The sequence below is a fragment of the Nannospalax galili genome, unplaced genomic scaffold (genome assembly GCF_000622305.1).
Source record: "Nannospalax galili isolate Female #2095 unplaced genomic scaffold, S.galili_v1.0 scaffold68, whole genome shotgun sequence".
NCBI classification, from domain to species: domain Eukaryota; kingdom Metazoa; phylum Chordata; class Mammalia; order Rodentia; family Spalacidae; genus Nannospalax; species Nannospalax galili.
In genome coordinates, this window is record NW_008358189.1 from 503,636 (window position 1) to 525,139 (window position 21,504).

Consider the following 21,504-nt stretch of genomic DNA (forward strand, 5'->3'; position numbering starts at 1 on the left):
TGTCTCCAGTGCTGGATGTGTCACATACTGCTTCCCCCACTGGTCAAAGTCACAGGGAGTAAGGCGACCCTACCACTGCCTCTGGGTCCTGCCTAGTCCTCACATTTCAGGATCCTTTGGTTCCCCAGCACTCAGAGCTTAGTACATAGCAGATACAGAATAAATGTTAATACAAGGGGTGGCTGAGGAAGGAAAGGGAATGAGATGGGCAAAACTCCGGTTAATGCTGACTGCGGTGGCAGACGCCTATAATCCCAGCACTGAGGGGCAGAGGCAGGGAGATCACAAGTTCAAGTCCAGCCTGAGCCGCATAGTGAGTTCAAGGCAGCTCAAAACAACAAAACAAAATGGCAGTGAGTGAGCCCCGCCCAGGGTTAGAGGGGCCAGAGGGGCAGCAGGTGGACCCAGCCCAGCTTCTGTGTTTGGAGAAACTGAGGCACGGAGTAAGCAGCCCACTGATTTCAAGGAACTCAGAAGCCCACAGGAGCAGCCCCCACTCCCTCATCCATTCAAGAATAGACCAGCCAATGGGATCCTCTGACTGGAAAGACAATTCTGAATACCAGGAACAGTGTGACCTGTGATAGACGGCCTACTCCCCCAGACCCCCACAGCCCACCTTGGATACCCCCAGAAAAGCAAGCCAGGTTTTGCCTGAGGTCCCTTGCACACCAAACCCAGTCAGTAGCCACCCTCTGAGGACCCCTCCACAGGCCACAAGATCCAACCTTGGGGTTCTGTGTCTGGTTACTAAAGTAGCCATTTGGAATCTTTGGCAGCGATGTCCCCCACAACCTAGGCTCCCTGCAAGCAAGAACCACTGTCTGCACCTGACGGGCAGGAGCAACTGGAAATCCTGTGGCATACTCTCACAGCCCAGAATGCAAGCTGGGAGGGGCCGCTCCAGAACTGCCTTCTTGGTTTCCAAGCCATTGGGGTCTAGACAGCCCCTTGCTGACGCTTCCCCAAACCAGTGTGGCTGGCTGTGGTGCAAGTAAGCCGGAGCCACAGAGAATTGACAGGCCTGTCCTTCGGTATCAGTGGGAAGCAGAACAGGAGGAAGATGCCCAGCCCAGGTCTGCCCCTCCAACCCTCCTTGCCGGCTGCCCATCTGGCTCCCTCTGACCTGCTGAGTGGTGAGGGAGGCAGGTGCCGCAGGGCTGAGCCCAAAAGGGGACAGGGTGCAGAGGGATGCAGCCACTTCTCCAAAGAGGCCAGGCTGAAGACTTGTTCCCAACTTGTCTAGGAGAGAGCCTAGGCTGGCTGCTTCCCACCAGTTCTCAGCTCCAAGGCCCCTCCCCGCATTGTCCCTCCTCCCATCTCCTCCTCAGCCAGGCTCCAAACCTTGCCAACACCCTCCAAACACACACCCTACCAGAGGGAATGGGTGGGTCCCCTCACAAACTCAGCCTCTGGGAGCCTGGAACCCTACTCTGGTTCCCCTCCCCCTCCCCCAGCCCAGGCAGCTGACCTGGGGAGGAAACGCCTGCTGTCTGAGTCACAACCATCAGCCCAGCCAGCGAGTGCCAGCAAGAGCATGTGTGCTGTGTGGACACACGAATGTGAATGTGAGGCAGGTCCTCCCACTCCCAGGCCTTAGGCCTCAGTTTCCCTGTGGTGACTGGGGCAGGTGTGGTAGTTGGTGCACACCTTGGATCCCAGCACTGGAGGCTGAAGCAGGCAGAGCTCTGAGTTTAAGGCCAACCTGGTCTATATAGCAAGCTCCAGGCCAGCTGGGGCTGCACAGTAAGAAAAAGAAAGAAAGGAAGAAAGAAAGAAAGAAAGAAAGAAAGAAAGAAAGAGAAAGAAAGAAAAGGAAGAGAGAGAGAGAGAGAGAGAGAGAGAGAGAGAGAGAGAGAGGGAAAGGAGGCTGGAGGCCCTGGCTTCTGGCAGCCTGACCCCCAACACCCTTCTAGCACCCTTGAACCAAATAGCATCTGCACCTCAGAGCTCTGAAGTACTGAATGAACCATATATGGCGGGGCCTCAGAACCAACATTCGTCCCTCACTCCCACCTCCATCATATTCAGATACCAGTGGTGCCTGAGAAGCCAGCCGCCTGGGGCTGCAGACCCCAAGTCACTCACTACCCACAGCTGCAGCTGTCTGGCCTGCCCCCTCCCACCCACCTCCTTCTGCTGTCCCGTCTTACCTCTCAGTCCCCAGTTCTGTCTTGTTCCAAGTGGCCAGCAGGCCTGGGCAGGACCCACTAGCTGTACTAGCTGTAGACCTGCTGGCATCCCGGGGCTGCTACACCCTGTGCCCTCAGCCCAGAAGTGGAGCCCAGCTAGCTATGGGTATCTGCACCCCAAGGCAAGCTGGAGCAGGCCAACACAGCTGAGGGGTCTAGCCTGGGGTCCCGGGCAGTGAAGGGGCAATAAGGGCATCTCTGCCCAACACACCAAGCACTGAATCAGCACAGTACCTCAGCTGGGGGCTACTGAGGGCAGCAAAGGAGTCAGGTGCTCTACTGAGATATGGAAGTCAGGATCAGCCCAAGCTAGGGGGACAGCCCCAGAGGACTCCAAGGTGGGGTGAAGGTAGGGAACACTACTGGGCAAATAGAGTATTAGAGACCCCAGAACATTCCCAATCCAGGAAGGAGAGGAACTGGCAGGCTTTCCCCAGCCCTGCCCTAAAAACCTAACGGTCATGAAAGTAGAAAACAGCTCTATTTACTCTGCACAGGAAAGCTGGCCAGGCTAGCTCCCCAGCCTCCTGCTCCAGGGCCCCACACCTAGACAGCTCTCACCTGGGAACTCTGTTTACTGCCTAAACTGCCAACTCCAGGTGGGGCAGAGCTGGCTGAGTCAGTGAGGAGCTACAAGCTGGGGCAGCCTGGGGGCGGGGAGGGGGGGTGCAGGCAAGGAGCAGGTGACCTGCCACTGTCTCCTCCTGAGCCTGGGTGGTCAAACCAGGCAGGCGCCTCTACCCCAAGCCTACTAGCAGTGCTTCCTGACCCTCTGCTCCTTCCTCTGTCTCCTGGGGATCCAAGATCTCCATGGTGACAGCCTTAGTCAGGGTCCTCCCTCACTGTAGCCAGAGGGAAGATCCCTGTGCTGTGTGCTGAGTCATCTTCCCAACCTGAGTGGGCCATGATTTCCCAGCACAGGCTCTGCCATAAGAAAGTACTGCCAGGTACCATCCCCACCCTAATGCCTCCAGCTGAGGTACACAGCTCTGAAACAGGACAGCACCTCCAACGTGTCCTGAGATGACAGGGTGTGGTGGGATGGCAGGAAGGGTCAGGACCACTGTAATTCCAGAAGGCAAGAGCCCTCCTGGCCCACTTCCAGTCCACAGGGGCTCGCTTGACTCTTAGGAGGCTTTGCCCACCATCCTCAGGTCCTAGGGACCCCTATACCCTCCCTGCTCAACTCCTGGTCCTGTGTGGGCCAGGCTCTGGTCAGGTCAGGGTCAGGGGAAGGCACTGGGCATTTTCTGACACACATATCGTAGACTGTGAGACTGTGTGACTAGATGTATCACCGATGTCCACTACACAAGCGTGGCTCAAGCTGCCAGGCCTCAGCATAGCTCTGAGACGCCATGGGAACTTGGCAGTGACAGAGTCGGGTGGGGCTAGGGGGCAGCTGAAAGTGACTCAGCCGAGGAGGCATTCCCAGGGGATGTGTCACAGCAGAGCCTGGGTGCTGTTGCCACCCTCAGTCGAGGCCTGCCAGGCAGGGAGCCACCCAAGGGCCGGTCTGCAGTTAGGCATCTGTAGGAGGTTGCCTCCTTCCCCCCTCAGAGGGTCCAGCTCTCAGGAAACAAGGGCCACCAAGGGGTCAAAGGAGACTTGGTAGAGAGATGAGGCACCCTGAACTCAGTACCCTGAAGGTAGACCCTCAACCTGACCTTCACCTTCACCTTCAGCAGGCAGTGAGTGACCCAAGGGCTTGAGCCCCAAAGGGACCTCCACTTGGTTAAAGGAGCTGAGTCATCGGAGCCTGCCAAGCCCAGGGCCAGTGCCAGGCAGCCCCCAGGCAGAATGGCAAGTCTTTGAGACAGGGAAGCCCAGGTGAGGTCCCTGGGCTGTGTCCCCACTCCACGCTGTGCCCAGGCAGGAACGTGACATGAGGTCCCTTCCTGCTCTGCCTCAGAACAGTCAGCAACTCTGCCCAGCATTGCACCTACAAGGCCAAGTCACAGACAGGACCCTGGAGAGGGGCCTCAACATGCCCTCCGCCCTCACACATCCACATCAGGGCCAGTAGGGAGGGTATTGCAACATGCTGGGCAGCAGCACCAGCTGGAAGGGTTTCTGCCCAGTGTGGGGTGTGGGGAGTGGGGAGCACAGCCTCCTGCCCCAGGCCTCCTGGGCCCAGCTCCAATTTTCCATTTGAGAAAGTGCTTCTGACTATTAAATATTTATCCCAGCAAGGCAGGCCTTGGGTCCTTCAGCCTGTGGCTTCCAAGAAAAGAAACATAAAGGGAAACCCAGAGGCAGAGGCAGAGAGCAGGAAGGCGGGGCTACTGGAGACGCCCCTCACAGGACAACATCTGCCCTTAGAGTGGAAGCCAAGGTCAGGATAGCATGGCCGTTCTGTGTCCCCAGTTATGACTCCAGTCTACACTAAGCCCCTTAGAGTTCACCCATCTCACCGTCCCTCTGTTCCACTCCACTCCCTATCAGCTCTACCCAGATCTAGCCTCATCCCCCCAACAAACTGTCTGGTAGGTTATATTGCCCACAGCCTCCCTTCTCACTGCTGGCTCTGAGCCCTCTGTGACTCTACTTCCTACTTGCTGGACAGTGGGTGAATCTCTGCTCTCCCCATGTGTGACCTCCCAAGTCTTGGGGCCTCTAGGGTACAGCAATGCTGGGTGGCTCTCAGACACTGATGGCTAGGTGGACACGTAGAGATGGCTAGGCATCCTCGAGTACAAAGTCTGCCTCTCCCAAGCAGGGGACCAAGCAGTAGAGTTTGGCTCTTTGCTCCTGGAATGGGTGGCAGAAATACCCAAGAAAACAGAGCTCCACCCTTTCTGCTGGGCCTCTCCTCCCCAGGCAAGCTGCACCCAAACACAGACATCTTCAATAAAGGATGGGGGGTGGAGTTCAGAAAGAGCCAGGAGTCAGTCCTGTAATCCACAGGGCTTCCAGCAGAGGCAGCAACCCGTTCAGCCTAAGACAGAACATGTTTAGGCAGAGAGAAGGGAATGAAGGCATTCCTGCTGCAGACCAAGCCTGGGTGGGGTGGGTACAGCTGCCTGGGCCTGGGAAGCTCAAAGGCTTGGGAATCCATGGGCTTGACCCTCCTGTCTACTCCCAGGCCACAATCCACCCCTTCCCTGGCTGACACAGATCAATACAGCTTAGAAAGGTAAGCTGCAGCACAGCCCTGTTCCTGAGCCAACCAAGGAAGGAGCACGGGGTGTCGTCAGCAGTTAATGCAGCCCCCAGCAGTAGCTTCTGAGCCCACTCCATCAAGTAGGGGAATGATTCAGGACAACCTTTGCTGCCTCCTCGGTGACTGTCCCACCACGGACAACCTAAGCTGAAAGAGGCCACCAGACCCCGGTCTCTGTTGTCCCCTTCCCTCGGGGGCCAGGGCAGAGCTAGTACCACATGTCACCTCTCAAGGAATGTGGCCTAGACAGCTCTGCTGTGCTGCAGGGCTCAGTGTTCCTGCTCCCTGCCTCAGTATCCATCTTCAAAACAGGGACACAGCCTCCCACAAGTACTCCACCCCTGATAGTGCAATGCTGGCACGTGGCCTTGCTGGGGGTACAGCTCTAGCTTAGCATAGCACCCTGAGCACTTCTGGTCACAGATGCCAGGTCCAGAACCACACCCTAGTCCCCTGGCTGGGCACCTTAACAGCTGCTCTGACCCTAGACTCTTTTGGGAAAGGCCCCAGTCATGCCATGGCCCCCAACCTAGAGAAGAGTGCATCCAGATGTCCCTCACAGTATCATTGCACTAAGGGTGCCCCAGAGCCAGTGGTGGCTTCTTGGGGTATAGTTGGTGAAAGTGCCTAGACCATGCCAAGCTCGTGCTGGTGCAGCACAGGGGCCATAGCCAGAGGAACAAGGCTCCCTGTCACTCTACCCAGGAACCAGCTATGCCTCTGGGAAGGAATTAACGTGCCCCGAGACAGAGAGGGACATGGCACCGGCATCTACGGAGATGAACTTAATGGTGTAAGTCAGGAGCCCTGCATAAGGTCCTTCTCAAACTGGTGAAGGAATTGGGGCACTCCTAGATTGGGCGTATCCCTATGTAGGCTGCCACCCATCCCTGGGCAGTTACATTCCCAGAACAGCCACCAGGGGGAAGCCTCTGCGCAAGCTGGCTGGGACAGGGTTCCTTTTCTCTGAGTTGTTGAGGAGGGTGACAGGAGAACAGACACCAGAGGGTTTAGAGACCAGGCAGGGCTGGCACAGGAGAGCAATTGTGCCTGTTGGGAGTGGACTTCAGCTGGAAAAGTCCTGGCCCCAATCCCTAGGGAAGGGGGGGGGTCTTTACCAGACATGCACGTCCCTCTGCCCCTGAGCAGGGTTGAGCAGGGCCTAGACAGAACCTTCAAGGCACTGATGCTGTAAGTCCTACCAGAGCTGAAGCATCTGGTGGGAGCCCTGCCTTTATTTCCTAAGTGCAGGTGGACAGAAGGAGAAATTGCCCCTGGTGAGCCTTTCAAAAGCAGGAAGCAAGACCCTTGACTGGGGAGGCACTACCTTGGAGAAGGCCGAGTATAGTAATGTGGTCAAAAACCTACAGCTTGGGGATCTCAAACACTCTTCGTCTCAAGAGTGAAGACGTCATAGCGTGGGAATGACCACTCATGGAAGTTGGAGGCAGACCAGCCCCATGTCCTTGGACCTTCTCTCTCTGGGGAAGGTTCATCTGCAGTGATGGGCACCCACGGCAAAGAAGGATTCAGGGGACTATGCTAGTGGGGGGCACCCACATCTGGGTAGAGGAGGCCCAACAAGAGGCACCCTGGGATGATGAAGGCCAGTTCTGGAAGGGGCCCAGGCTCCAACTCCAGCCAACCCTTGCCTGACAAATGTGCCATGGGAAGGGCCATGGGAGCTCCTCTCTGGGTGGAGAGGATGCCAGGCAGAACATTCCTCTGCATCACCAATAGCATCATATCATCATTGTTATCGATTGCTTTCCCCAAGGAGAAGGCCCTGTCTACACCAGTACAGCATCATTGCATCCCACTTGCCAGTGGCTGGCCAGGTGCCCTGGGTGTGGCCAGACTGCTGCACTATTGGCCCAATGCCTGAAGGACAGTCCCCTGCTGCCCCACCCTGCCCTCCCAGACACCTAAGGCAGGCCCAGGCCAGGACAAGGACCATCTGATAAAAAGCACCAGATACCCATTCTGCAGTAGAGGCTCAGTAAGAGAGGTGGTGACCATCCTGGGGGGCTCGAAGTTTCTGCCCAGTGCAGGGGGACTCTGTCACTTGATCTCAGGCCCTACTCAGGCCCCTTACCAAGCCCCAGACCTCAAGCCTCACCCTGCCTCAGCCACCTCAGCTGGTCATCCAAACACATAGTAGCCACCTGGTAGATCCAGCACAGCACAGCCTGGCAACCCCCGACCTAACTCCTGGCCCAGCCAAGATGGTCCCCCCCAAAAGCAGGCTAGAGGCTAGATCTTGCAGCAGGTCTCCCGGCCCAGGACAGACACCTGCTCACACAGGCGGCCCTTTCCATCCAATATGCTGCACACCTGCTTCCATGGCTGCCGTCTGGGCAAGACAGCATCCCAGAGGGTTACAGTAGGAGGCCAGTGATGTAGAAATGCAAAGACAGACAGGGAGGGTGCGAGGGTCCGGCGGGCCAGGAGCCACACAGAGTGATGGAAACAAAGTGAGCAACCCAGACCGGGAAAAAGGGGTGAGACGCACCAGGCAGGGACAGGTACCAGGCGAAATGCAGAGACCCAGAGAGCCAGCGAAGCCCCCAAAGCAAGCGCGCCCCGCCCGCCCACCCGCCTCCCCACGAGCAGCCCGGGCACTGCGCGCCCCGGAGCCCACCCGCCTAGAGGAGCGGGCTGCAGGCGGGGAGGAGGCGCACCGCTGCCGGGGGCTCCAGGCCAGGTGGGCAGCACCACGTGGAAGCAGTCGCACATCCCGGCGGCTGGCGGTGCGGGCCGGCGGCGACCCTGAGCGTCCAGTCGCGGGCCTGGAGGTGGTGCACCAGCAGGAGGGCTCGACCCCAGGGAGGTCTGGCCGCCCGGTGCCGCGGGCAGCCGGGCTGTGAGAGCGGAGGTCGCAGCCGGTGCCTCTCCGGACCCCGCTCCGGACCCGCCCCGGCACGCCCAGCCCGCGGCCACCACTCCGCAGCCACCGTGCGGGCGGCGCCGCCGGGCCCATTCAGCCCATTGGCAGCTCCAGCCCAGGCTCCGCCCCACGCCGGTCCCGCCCCGTCGGACCCAGACCCCCGCCTCCAGCCGGCCTCGCTCCCCCGCCCCCAGCTGGCCTTTGTGGGGCAGAGAGGTGCCCGGAGCCCAGACGGAGAGGGGCCGCCAGACCCCTGTACCCAGGATCCAGGAGTTTCGCTGTTTTGACCTCCAGCCTAGGGGCGGTGGGGCACGGGAGCCCAGAGAGGTGACCGCTTGCGATCTGATGGGGTTCAGGGGCAAAAGAGAAGGGGAGCAGCAGATGCAAGGGTGAGCGATACCGTGCTAGGGAGGGCAGATCAGCTGCAGGCTGTTCCGGTGGGCAGGGTCAGCCCTTGTGCAGTCTTGCAGCCCAGGCCAGGATTTGTCCTTTGAGTGGTTCCTGTTACCAGCCTGGGGTCTGGGACCCAACTGTGACAGGACTCCACAGGCTGTGCTCCAGGGCTGGAGGGCAGCAGAGACACAGATGAAGGGTGACTAAAAGGTTCCTGACAACCTTAGGTGGGGCTTAGGGTGAGCCTTGATCAAGCAGTGCATGATGTGTTTTTGTCCCAGGGTGGGCAGAACAGGAGTTGAAGGGGGCCTGCTGGGGGGAGGGCTGAGGGAGACCCTGCCAGGGTACTCCAAGTCGAAGCTGGGTGGTGAAGGTACACTCTGTAGGTCAAGATGAGCAGAACCAGTGAGGTATGGAGGAATGCCCACGGATCCTGGGGCATTCTGGATGCTGACTGAGAGGATTTAGTGAGACCTTGATGGGTGGAGTGGGGTCTTGCTGGGCTTTGCTTTGGCACCGGGGGCCACATCAGGGGTGTATGCATGGACGGCAGGGCCCAAGAGTTGTTTTCACAGGAGCAGAGTTGACTGACCTACTGGCCTGGTGTAAACCTGAGGGAGGGCACCATGGGGCTGGGCATCAGGGGTGTGGTGTGCAGACCAGAACTGACTCAGGAGAGGACCGTTCCTGGCAATGTCCTGGTCATGCCAGGTGGACAGAGAGGTATGCACACCCCTTTTCCTGGGGCAGGAAGTTGGCTTGGGAGCCCAGGAGAGGCTAAGTTGCAGTGGAAATACCACACAGACAGAGAAACAAGATCACACTCACAGCAGAACACATGCCACAGGCCAGTGCACACATTGCCAGGCACATACACAAAGGGACCTTGCACAGAAGTCAGGGCTCAGGTGAGCTAGCGGGCGGCAGGATGACTCACTCTGGGCAGTTCCCATTAGCTGGGCTGCAGCACTGGGCAGGCTGCCAGTAACACACAGGTCAGACAGACAGGAGTCACTGCCGGGTAGGGACCCTGGCAGCCTCGTCCTACAACCCAGTGGGGCATAGTCCTGTCTTTCAGATGGGACCTCTCCCTGGGGAAATGCCCTCGGTGGAGGAGAATATTGCCTTGGCCCTGGGGATGCTCCACTGTCTGCTGGGTGGGCTGTGAATCTCAGCCTGCCAGTCCAGTGTGTCTGAATCTGACCTCAGGGCCTGTGAGCAGGGACCTGGGAGAAGGGGCAGTTTTGAGTAACCAAGGACCTTTGGGGGCAAACCCAGCTGTGTCCCCCACCCCTTGGCAATGTCCAATTTAAGCGGCATCACAGCCTCTGACTCTGTGACATATACTATCTGGTATGATCCACCTGGGCCCATAGTGGCTCCTGTCAGCTTTGTGGAGAAGTGAATGTGACCTAGGCTACCCCAGTGCAAACGGAACAGGCCTCAAGGCTATCATGTTAGGGACTAGGTGCCAAAGCCCTCCCACATGCCACTGTGTCAGTGTGGGACGCACACTCAGAGGAGCTCTGCCCTGGGCACCTGAGACCTTCTGGAGTATCTGCTACTGGGCATGCATAACCCTGACACAGAAAAGGCACAGCAACCTGGCCATGCACCATGCACGCCTAGAGTGTCCGCTGTGCCAAGGCTTGAGAAAAAGGCTCTGCCCTGCTCACCTGCAGCCCTGAGAGTTACTTCAGGGTTAGGCCCCCAGAGTCAGGATAGAGGTCAGGAACTCCCTGCCCCTTTCCTCTCTTGCCTGCTCTGAGACCTGGGGCCGTAGCCCCTGATAGGTGGATCTGGCCTGGCCTGGCTTCCAGATCTGGGGCTGCAGCTCGGCTAAAGCAAGCTGAAGACCAAGCCTGGGTCCACCTGCTGCAACCCTCGGGGGCAATCCCCCTGAGACTAGAGGTCACACTGGGAATGTTCTAGGGAGAGACACCTTGGGGTGTCTGCCCATAGAGCTTCTCCACCTCAGAGGCCACCCACTCACTCCCGAGCAGTACCACTGGAGCCTTGTGGGCTCTACCTCACTCATTATGCCTTTAAGAGATCCTGTCACAGATGCCAGGCTGCAGTATGGTGGTGAACTGGCCACATGATTTGGGCCTTGTTTCCCAGGACCCAGCTAGACACTCCATCACCACTAGGACTCAGAACCCTAAACCCTGCCTGGGATCACAGTGAGCAGGAGCGAAGGAGAAAGTGTGTGTACAGACCTGCTATACCCCATCCTGGGTCCCTTCCCCTGGCCATTTTCTGCTCCAGAGAAGTGCACTGCAGGAGTTCCTGCCACCACACCCCAGGTCCAGCCTCCTTTGTACCCTCATCTGGGAATAGATGTCTTTGGGGAAGACTCCTGCAATAGGGCCTCACTCAGGAACTGATGCCCCCTCCTCAGCACAAGGGCACCTGGACGACCCTCACAGCCACATCCAGCACATAAAGGTTTCACACCTCTAAATGTCACCCCAGGGGCACTGAACCCCAGGATCTTTCTCCCAAAGCTATCTTATTCTGCACCCCACCCCCACCCTGCCTGCCTGACCTGCTGCTCCACTGCCTCTCCGGGAAGGCCAGCCAGGATGCTCAGGGCATCAATGATTGATGTATCTTGCAGCAGCCGCAGCAACATAACAAACAGTTCTGCCATGACCCACCCTGGCCCTGCCTGCCCCAGCCTTCAGACATGCAGAAGTGGGGGGGACTCTGTAACCACCCTCCCTACAGCCACCCACCTTGGTCCTTTGCTCAAGTTCTTTGCTCAGATTATGGGAGAAAATTCCAGGTCTTTGGGTCCAAAGGCTGAGGGTTGTGGTTAGTAGGTGGGAGGCCCTTCCCAGAGATGGTCCCCAGGTCCTCTGGCCCTACACCCATGCAGCTCAGCACACAGCTGGGCTTAGGAAGCAGTGGGGCATGTGGGGTGCTTTCCCTCCCCTACAGTGGTGGATTAAGCAGCCTGGCCTGCGACTTGGGGCAGTAGCAGCCCCAGGCTGACCCTGCTGTCCAGTCACCACAGGCACAGAGACAGGGACCAGACCCTTCCACTTCACTGGAAGACCCCAGAGGAGCAGGACCCTTGAGTTGTTTGGGGGCAGAGCGCGTGCCCAACCAATTCTTGCTGTCAGGTGACCCTGGGAGGCACCAGGTTTAGTGTGGCTCTAGGTAGAGCAGTACTTTCCCCAGGATCTAGGCTGGCCCTTCCTCCTGAGGCAGGGACAGGGAAGGCTTGGTTCCTTCATAGAGTGGTGCCCCACCCCATGCTATGGAGGGCAGAACAGCTAAGGGAATGGAGGGCTGGTGGGACTCCTCCTGGTATACTGGCCCTGCCTTCCATGACCCCTCAGAACTCACAGCCCACCCCACCCCCCCACGCTCTGACTTAGTGGGGATTCACCCTTCTGACCCACTCTCCTCCAACAGGTAGAACCAACTACTGCCTCCTCTGTCCACCCACCTGGGCTACCCTACCTCCTCCTGCAGTCTGGGCACCAATGTCAGAGCTGCCTCTGCCCCTTCCTCAAAGCAGTCCCTCTTTCCTGGGGTCTCCAGGGACCACCCAGGTCTACTAGTTTCCTATGGCTGCTATGACAAAATATCAATGGACTGGGTTTAAAACAACTTGCACTGGCTCTCTAACCTGGTGTTGACAGGGTATTGGGAGGCCTTGTGGAGCTCCATTTCCTGTTTGGCCTCTTGGGCACCTGCATCCCTGATTTCCAACTGTGCTTCTCTCTCTCTTTCTCCCTCCCTCCCTCTAGACAAGATCTCATTGTGTAGTCCAGGCTGGCCTCAACCTCACTATGGAGCTCAGGCTAGCCTCTAACTTTTCATCTTCCTGCCTCAGTTTCCTCAGTGGGGTATCACAGGCCTATATCACCAATCTCTCTGCCTCCCTGTAAGGACCATTTTCCCTGTGTCCTATGGCATAACCCAGGACCTTCTCTGTGCCTCCAGATCCTCACTTAATGGTATCTAGAACTCCCTTCCTTTCCACTTTATAAGGTCCATGGCTTCTAGGGACTGGGTTATGGACATCTTTGGGATGTACCATTAAACACTACCACAACACATCCCCAAACCTGGGTCTGTGGACCAAGAACTAGAACCTGATGTGATCTGAGGTCTTTCCTCCTGCATGTTGAAACTGAGACCTAGCAAAGTTTGGAGAGGTGCTGAGGGCTGGAACAGTTCCAGCCCCTCTCCTCCCACTCCCCGGCTCCTAATCTCTTTCCAGCTCCCTGGACCTCAGGGACAGGAAGAACAGTGGGTAAAGGGAATTGGAGCAGTGGCAGTGGACAGAGGGCAGGACCTGCTGGATCATGATGAGGCAAGCCAAGGCCAGTGTCTCCAAACACAAACAGTGCCTGACCCCATCCTACCAGGCCACTGTGGAAGCTGGGATTGCTGAGCCAAGACCTAGTCTGCAAAGCTCCAGCGAGCAGTGCCAGGCCCGTCTGCCCCTGGGGACGGGGCAGGCTGTGGTCCAAGATGCAGAGAATGATCTCATCTTGTCACTTTTAAATCACATTTTCCAGTAGCTCCTCGAGAAGGTGGGGGCTCAGCAGCTAAGCAATTCATGCAAGGGCAAGGCCCACGGAGGTTCAATGGAAGGGGAATCTGAGTGTGGAAGCGGGATCTGGGGTGGGAGTGGGGGGCTCAAGGGGAGGCTGAGGATGGCTGCCAGTCTAGGGAGACTGAAGTGAAGATGTGACAAGCCCAAGGTTGACTTCATGAGCCTCAGGATGGGGACAGATGGGAAAGAGCCAAGGATCCCCCTAGGAGAGGGGCAAGGCTAGCTCATCAAGCGCGCATGGCTCCAGGAGGGGGCAGCTGCATGCCCATGACCTGCTAGCCCTGCTCTGCCTTGGGACTGGCTGGTGACCAGGTCCAGATTCTAAGCACTCCAATAGAGTGGCTCGCGTTCTGCTTTGCAGACAGTGGACTCTCATCGTCCTGCAAATGAGGGTGATCTGGAACCGAGCTACGTCAGGCAGACTAGGTCCCTCCACGCAAGGGGCCTCTAGTCGGGTGGGGAAAACCTACCGGAACACAATTGAGCCCAGGCGGCTCGTTGGCCGCAGGCAAGGGAAGGGGTGCCTAAGGGGGCAGGGGCTTTACTCCTGGGATGTTTTGGGGAGCCGAGAACAGAGGAGTCACACCGGCTGGCATTTCCAGGGCGGGTAAGGCAGGAAGGCTGGGCCACGCTCGGCTCCGGTAGCCGCCGGCTGCGTCCACGTGCAGGGCGACTGGGAGTTCTGCGCCCCGCAACCTGCAGCGCCCCGAGAACTGCACCGCCCCGCAAACTGCAGCGCCCCGAGAACTGCACCGCCCCGCGAACTGCACCGCCCCGCAAACTGCAGCGCTTCGCAAACTGCACCGCTCCGCCTAGCAGCGGACTGTGGGTCGGAGGCCGGACCTCCACTGGCCACGCCCGAAGGCGGTGTGCTGACGTCATGAGAAGCACGCCGGAAGCCGGTCCGCGCACCGTTGCCGGGCAACGCGCGGCGCTGGCCGAGGGCAGAACCCGCCCCGGGTTTCCACCGGCCCGGCGAGGGAAGCTGGGTTCGCCCTCGGCCAGCCTCGGACCCCCGGCTTCGTTCTCCTCGGGCCTCGCAGGCAAGTTCCGACCGGCCGGGTAGGCTCGGCACCTCCGGTGGCCCTAGGACACGCCCCTGTGCCGACCCGTCGTCCACGCGTACCCGGCGGAGTCGGCCCACGGCGGCGCGTGGACACGCGGGAAGCCACGCGCCCAGCACCGCGCATCTGGATGCCTCCCGAGCGGCCTTCCTGCGGGTCGGCTGACTGGGCCACGCGAGATGCAGGGCGGGCAGGAGGTGGGGAGCGCGCCCGTGAATGAGTCCGCGGGGGCAGCCGCGGAGGACGCGCCTCTCCCGGCTGGGGGACCGAGTGGAAACAGCACCCCGACTCCGCCTGCTGCCGAAGCTGGCAGCTCCAGGCTGCAAGGGGGTCTCTCCTGCACCCCCAGCTGCCCCCACCCGGGGGAGCTCGGCGGCGGGTGGGGGGACTTCGAGGGCTTCCGGGAGTCGTCAGCTAAGTCTCAGCAGTTGTCTCGGTGCTTTGAACTCCTGGCGAGAACCGTGGGCCCGCGGCCACCGAGAACCTCTTCTGTGCCCGGGGACTGGAGTTCGCGGCAGGCGCAGCACGATGGACCCTGGGGGTCCGGAGCCGCTGCTGGCCGGTCTTCAGAGGTATTTCTGTGGCTGAGTGGGGAGGGTCGGTGTGCCTTGAGACTTTCCCCGGGCGTCTGTGCGCTGGGATGTGGAGAGGCCCAGCCTTCTCCTGGTTTACCCCCTGCTAGATGGCTGGCTGCCCCTCTCCTCACGTCAGAGGATGGAGGGTTTCAGGGGACCCTGCAGGTATGGATTGGACCACCCACCCAGGCGGGGGCCCAACGTGGGCAGCTTTCACTGAACTCTCTTCCCGAGGCCTGACCCTTCCCGATCAGGAGTTGCACTTACATGACCCCATTCAGGCCACATGGGAAATTCTGAATGTGCAGGTTTAAAAATCACAGACCTTAAAATCACATCACAGTTCAGCTTTGAGTGATAAACTTAGTTGAGACTGCCTCGGTCTTCTAGCCATTCTCTTCCCCACACTGCTCCTCTCCCCCGGTGGCTCACCTGTGAACACCAGAGAACATAAGTACAAGAACTGAGGAGGAGGCGTTCCAGCTGATATGGGTAGGATCCTGGAGTTTCCCTGGACCTCCCTGGAGGAGCACTCAGCTGACAAGAGTCAGCCTCCCCTATAACATTTGCTCTGAGGCAAGAACTTTTTCTGCCCTGGCTGATAGGCTTAGGAAACGTTTGTGCATAAGGGGAATTTTACAGGAACCACTGAGGCGGATATAGGAAAGTGACCCAGCAGAGCTCCAGGTCGTGTGGCTACACAGCGCTCACCTGAAAGCGCAGTTGCCAGCTGCATCCACGGGGTTGAGTCAGAACACCGCCCAATTCAGACCTTGTCCTCATCACCTCGCCTAGCTCAGTGGCATGGTGTAGACTTCCCAGGCCCTTGATGTGGGAGGCAGGACCAGTGTTAAGAGGCCTTCTCCACCTGTCCCTGACACAGTGTGAGCTTGCCCTCATTTCCTGCCAGCCCCCTGGTTTTCACAGCAGCTTTACACCATGTGGAGGTGCTGAGGAATGACTGTCAGTGATGGGCAACGGCAACCAAATGTGCCCAGAAAAGTGCACCTGGTAGGGTCACCTCCTGCATTTATTTCTCCTAACTTGGCAATGTTCTTTCCAGTCCATTCTCAGCTATGAGAATGTTTTTAGGTTTGCTTTTCAAGAAGTCCCAGTGGAGCAGGCACCTGACGACGTTTGCTCCTTAGACCGTTTCTTAGAGATAAGCTGTGAAGAAAACCCTGGACTCGCATCCGTGCCTAGACTGTGGTAATGAATTTAGATTGGAACTAAACGTTGTTACAGCAGCTGCATTTTTGTTTCTAAAGTGATTTGTAGCGAGCTAGTGCTCCAGTAGCCACGTGTGGGCTGCATCGTTTCAGAGCAGCTGGCGACACAGCTGGATGTTTCAGTGGTGTTCCTGCTATGGCCTGTCATATGCTGCTGGGGACTTGGCTAAGAGGTGTCTAGTACCTTCTGATCCTCACTGACAGTTAAAGCACCCTGGGGGTAGCCATCTAACCTACAGGATTACCCTGTGTGTGCTCCCAGTGGGCTTGCAAAGCTGAAGGCTCGTGATATCATATGTAGTCCTGGCCTGCTGGCCATTTGGTAGGGGCATGCTTTCAGTGACCAGGAACAATGTTGCAGGGCTGAGGTGCTCAGGAGAAGTTCCTTGTAACCCTGAGGGAAAAGATGGTAGGGTGAGAAGGCTCTGTCTCCCCAAGACATAGGGAAAGCTGGCCTGGGTTGCAGGGTCACTGCATGTCTGAGCAGATCTGGTCATTGTGAAAGCTCTGCAGACCACGGGCTCTGGCCTGACCCGTCATGGCCATCACTCAGGGAAATCTCAGAGTCTGCGCAGAAGACCCTGCACCCCTAACAGGACTTAGGCCTGGAGTTCAAAAGGCTGTGGCCGACAGGGCCAGGTGTCTGGTGTTCCTGCAGAGCATGGCCCCTGAGGAGTGCTTGCCTCAGGGCAGCCCCAGCAAGCCAGTGGTGCTCTGGTGGCCGTGCTGCTGTCAAGCTCCCCAGAGGCCCAGGTGGCCTAGCTTTCAGGTTTGGCAAAGCTAGACATGCTGGGATTAGAGGTTGGGTGTTGCCGTGGGTAGACACTGTTGCATGTTCTAATATAGTTTGAGAAATGAAGATGATGTAGCATTTGGCACATCCCGTCTGGTCCTGAAGCTGCTGGGTTTCACCTCTCCAGGGCATGGGCAGCTTCCACAGTGCTCAGCGTTAACATTGGTTCTACGAGACATCCCTCACTTGCTTCTTGACTCTTCTGAGCTTGGGTGCTTCTGTAACAAGCACAGGTGTAGGCCCTTTGTGAACAGCACCAGTGAACAGGCCAGTAAATAATCTGGCCTCAGGGATTCTCTGAGAAGCTGTGTTGGCAGGGGACAGATATGAAACAGGGAGGACATTTGATGGTAAATGTTTGACTCAGTATTTGAATTGTGACTAACAAGAGAGAAGAGAGCCAGCCCACTTCTGAAGGGACTTGTTCAGAGGTCTTGAAGGCCAGGTGTTCCCTGCTGTGGGGTTGGGCTTTGGCGACATGCTCCAAAGACTTTCAAGTCTCCTGTCAGTGACTGCATCTTTTTCCCAGTTCTGAATCTAGGAAACTCTGGAGAGCTCTTCAAAACACTGACACCGTGTCTTCGTCTCCATGCCTCTGGAGCGAGTCTCGCTGTTGGGAAAACCTCTTTCCTGTTCTTGGCATAGACGCTGCTGAGAAGGTGAGGTGGCTCAGGGAGGGTGTCGGTCAGGCTTCGCTCTTGTGACAAAATACCTGAACAGAACAACTGATGGAGAAAGAGGTTTATTTTGCATCTCAGTTCAGTGGTTTCAGCCTATGGTGTTCTGGTTCCATGTTTCCAGGCCTCTGATGAGATAGTACATCATGGCAAAGGGTATGAGAGAGGGAAACTGTCCACCTTGTGGTGAATGGAGAGCAGAGAGAAGCAGTAACAGGCAGGATCAGCCCCCAAGGTCACACCTCCAGTGACACTTCCTTCAACCAGGCCCCACCTCTTAAATTTCTATCACTTCCCCGTCATGCTGTTGGATTACTGAACCTGTCAGTGGATTAATATGTTCAAGAAGTTAGAGCCCTCAGAAGCCAATCACTTTTAAAAAGCCATCAGCAAGCCCCCAGCATATGAGCCTGTGGATGTTTCATGTTTGAATTGTAATGGGAATGGAGACATCACCGTGGCCAGCCACCCTGGCATGGCACACTTGGGAGACCACTGGCCTGGGACAGGGCGGGTGGTAGGGAACAGACCTGGGAGGACATTGTTCCCTAGGCCTTGTGATCACTCAGAACGTGACTGGGGCAGGCAGGGTTGGGAGGACGAGGCAGCAGCATGGTGTGAGGCCTGGGGCTGTCCCGTCTGTCTTTGGCCGTCCTTAGACACCTGTGCAGGACTCCAGTGTGTGCACAGAGTGAGCATGAGGAGACAAGATGTGGCTACTGCATGAAGTGCTGCCTTTTGGGTGGAGGGCCTCTCAGGGAGCCGTTGAAGGGTAACAGCAGCAGATGGAAAAGTCAGCCAGGCATGAGGATGGGCAGGAGCCAAGGCCCACACCTCAGGTGCCTGTCAACAGAGGTAGGGTGCAGTCTACCTGCTGCAGCACACAGGAAGGATGGGAGTAAACAGTTACCTGGCTTAGGTGGGGGTTGAAGCCACCAGGTGGCCCCCCAAACATGTGGAGGCCCCAAGAAGAATTCCTGATGCCTGAGGTGGGACCAGCCAACCCCAGGGCAGAACAGCAGGAGAGAAAGCCTCAGGGGTTGGCCGGCAGATAGCAGTGGATGATGCCCGTGAAGCACCTGTGTACACAGGCCAGAAGCTCCTGAACTACCAGAGATGTTACACCTCAGAGCGAGGCCACCTGCCGGAGGTCAGGTGACAGAGGCCTTTGAATCTTGAATGTTATGTAAAGTTTGAAACAGAAACTCAAAGGGACCAAGAGGGAAGGCAGGTTGGCCTGCTGAGGGCCGTGGTGTGTACTGGCCTGTGTCATCCCAAGTCACCAAACTGGGCAGGAAGTAAGTGAGGAGCTGCAGGAAAGGTCAGCCTGGCCTGGTGGGACAGGGGACCCAGAACCCAGAGGCCAGGAAACGGGTCTAGGTGGGAGGCTTAAGGAGTACAGCTTCAGACCACGGCAGGGCACAGGACCTTATCCTGGAGGTACCTACGAAGACATTCTGCTGAGCAGTGTCCATTCTTCTGTTGTTATAACAAAATACATGAGGTCAGGTCATTTATAATGCTCAGACGTTCATTCAGGTCACAGTTCTGGAGGCTGGTAGTTCAAAACGTGGCACTGGCACCTGCTCCGGCTTTCTGCTGCCATAATGTGGCACAGCATCCTGAGGGGAGACAGCAAGCAAGCCAGCTCTGATCTCTGCTCATAAAGCCTCTAGTGCTGCCGTGGGGGCCCCACTCAGATGACCTCTATCCTGATCACCTCCCAAAGGCTCAGCCTCCAAATGCAGTCAGCATATGAATTTGGGGATTGAGTTTCCAATACCCAACTTCTAGGGACACATTCAGGCCACAGCTGGGGACCACAGTTCTGGAAGCCTGTGGGCCAGGTGACGTGCAGCAGGCTAGGCAGGGAGGCCATGGGCCTGACCCTCTGAGGGGCCCAAGGTTTCTAGAATTAAGATTACTGCAATTTTAGAGAGATGGGTCAGCAACTAAGAACACAGGTTGTTCTTGCAGAGACCCAGGTTTGAATCCCAGCACCCACATGGCAGCTTAACAACTGTAACTCCAGTCCCAGGGGATCCGACAGCCTCTTCTGACCTCCATGGCATTGCATGACATGGGTGCACTTACCTACATGCAGGCAATACACGCATACACAAAAAATAAAAATAATAAAGTTAAAAAAAGAAAGAAAATGGTGATGTTGTAACAGAGGTTTGTTTTCCTTAGAACCTATCTGGAGGCCAGAGTCAGGTTCTAGAAGGTTCTGATCCCAGAGAGCCTGAAGAGCTGCTGCCAGTCAGCAGCTTCCGCCTACACCACTGCAAAGCCCTGATCCAGACCAAGGTGAGCCTAGCGAGGAGCACCAGGCCTCCAAGTGCTGAGGACCAGGGACAAAAAGGTGGGAGTCAGAGGCCAGGGGTCTGGAATGGCCACGGGCCAGGGGCCAGCAGAGGTGCCTGCCGGTCTGAGCAGCAGCTCTTCTCGCAGGTTGAGGATCCTGCTGCGGCAGCCCATCCAGTCATCACGGCGGGAAGAGAGGTTCACACAGGAGCAGAGCCTTGTTCCTGTGGCCCTCTTATCAGGGAGGAGGGCCCGTCTGGTCCTGGGCCTGGGCCCACTTTGAATCAGGCATTGCAGAAGAGGCTCCATATGTGTGTCAGGAACAGTGGGGAAGGGACACAGCTGGAGTGTGTGCCACAGGGATCTGCTTTGCAGTGTGGGGGAGGGGAAGGGCAGAGTGCAGCCCTGTGGGAAGCTATGCATCAGTACACAATGGTGCTGCCCAGCTGAGGTAGGCTACAGTCTCGGTTGATAAATAGGTGGCAGGTGATGGGTGCTGTGGGGCATTCAGGAGAGGGCCTCATGAGCTCCCGTAGAAGATTGTACCCCTCTGCTTTTTGGAAGGCACCCTAGAACAAACCTCTAAGGGTAGGCTGCAGTTGTCTTTGAGCAACAAGACTTCATGGCCGCATCCTTCACCATAGCCAGTGTTGGGTGGATGCCCAGCAACAGTAATGTGGGTGGAAACTGGTGGAATCACCAGTGGGCGCTGTGGGGCTAAAGTGACCAGACCCAGTGAGAAGGCCAGGGAGGAGCAGACTCCTTCTACCCCTGGGCTGCAGGGAGTCATTTTAAGAATATTGGTCTGGTTACTTAGAAAGTTCCATGGCAGTGACCAGGTCCAAGGAGAAAAAGCCAGGGGCAGGGTGGCCGACCCTGTGGCCTCTGTCCTGGTCTGTCTGACCTAGATGGTTCGCTGATTGCACTGCAGTGAGACCAGTGTGAGACAGCTGAGGGACTCCAAGGAGGGCTGGTTCCCACCAAGGCACCTCCAGAGTTAGACACATGGACCTGACCATCTCTCTCTTCAGCTCTCAGGGACGCCTGACAGCAGACAGGGGAGCCTGATCACCTACAGCCTGTTTCTGAAGACACCAGTACATGGGAATGGGCACTACATCACCATTCCACAGAAAAAGATGTTCACACCACGCAACCTAAAAATGGCATTCTTTAATAATTATGTTTGGTAAAAGCAGGAGTACTTTGTACCTTTAGGAGACATTTTACATTTTCTTACTGCTTTGTTTTGACTAGAAACTGGGAACTGTTCTGTGGAGCTGTTTCCCACATCCATGTCAGTTTCCTAGGACCTTTGTCAGTCCACCCTGTACCCATGTGCTCAGGATTGTCCTTGGTCAGGGCCAGTTTCCAAGCAGGGTCTCTGGGGACACTGTAGGCTGTATCCCGATGCCTGGTGATGACCCAGGCATGGCGCTCAGTCAGATCCATGAGTTCAGGAGAAATTGGGTGACAGCTGCTGAGCACATGCAGGACCCTGTGTGCACGGGTGATGGCATCCCTCCTGCTGTTTTCCTGAAGTGTGTACATGCCTGTGCTGGGTCCCACCTTCACCCTGCAGCCTGGGGATGGGCGTGTGTCTCTTAGTGAATAGGTTGGTGGGACACCACACTGGGTGGCCCAGGAG

At 57.2% G+C, this 21,504-nt stretch overlaps 2 protein-coding genes across 2 annotated transcripts in view; one reads left to right on the forward strand and one right to left on the reverse strand.

Moving 5' to 3' along the window:
• The window catches only part of Ahnak2 (AHNAK nucleoprotein 2), a 34,368-nt gene extending 26,163 nt beyond the window's left edge, over positions 1-8,205 (reverse strand). Inside the window, exon 1 of the mRNA XM_029557827.1 lies at positions 8,037-8,205. Within this exon, the coding sequence (XP_029413687.1) occupies positions 8,037-8,091 (55 nt within the window). The 5' untranslated portion in view covers positions 8,092-8,205. The remainder of the gene's footprint in view (positions 1-8,036) is intronic.
• A 5,929-nt stretch (positions 8,206-14,134) lies between these two features.
• On the forward strand, positions 14,135-21,504 carry Clba1 (clathrin binding box of aftiphilin containing 1; the record flags this gene model as incomplete). Its single annotated transcript, XM_008856364.2, is given in 5 exon segments — positions 14,135-14,847; positions 15,914-16,059; positions 17,402-17,531; positions 19,743-19,859; positions 20,888-21,504. Coding segments are annotated over 5 exon segments (948 nt in total). The 5' UTR covers positions 14,135-14,454.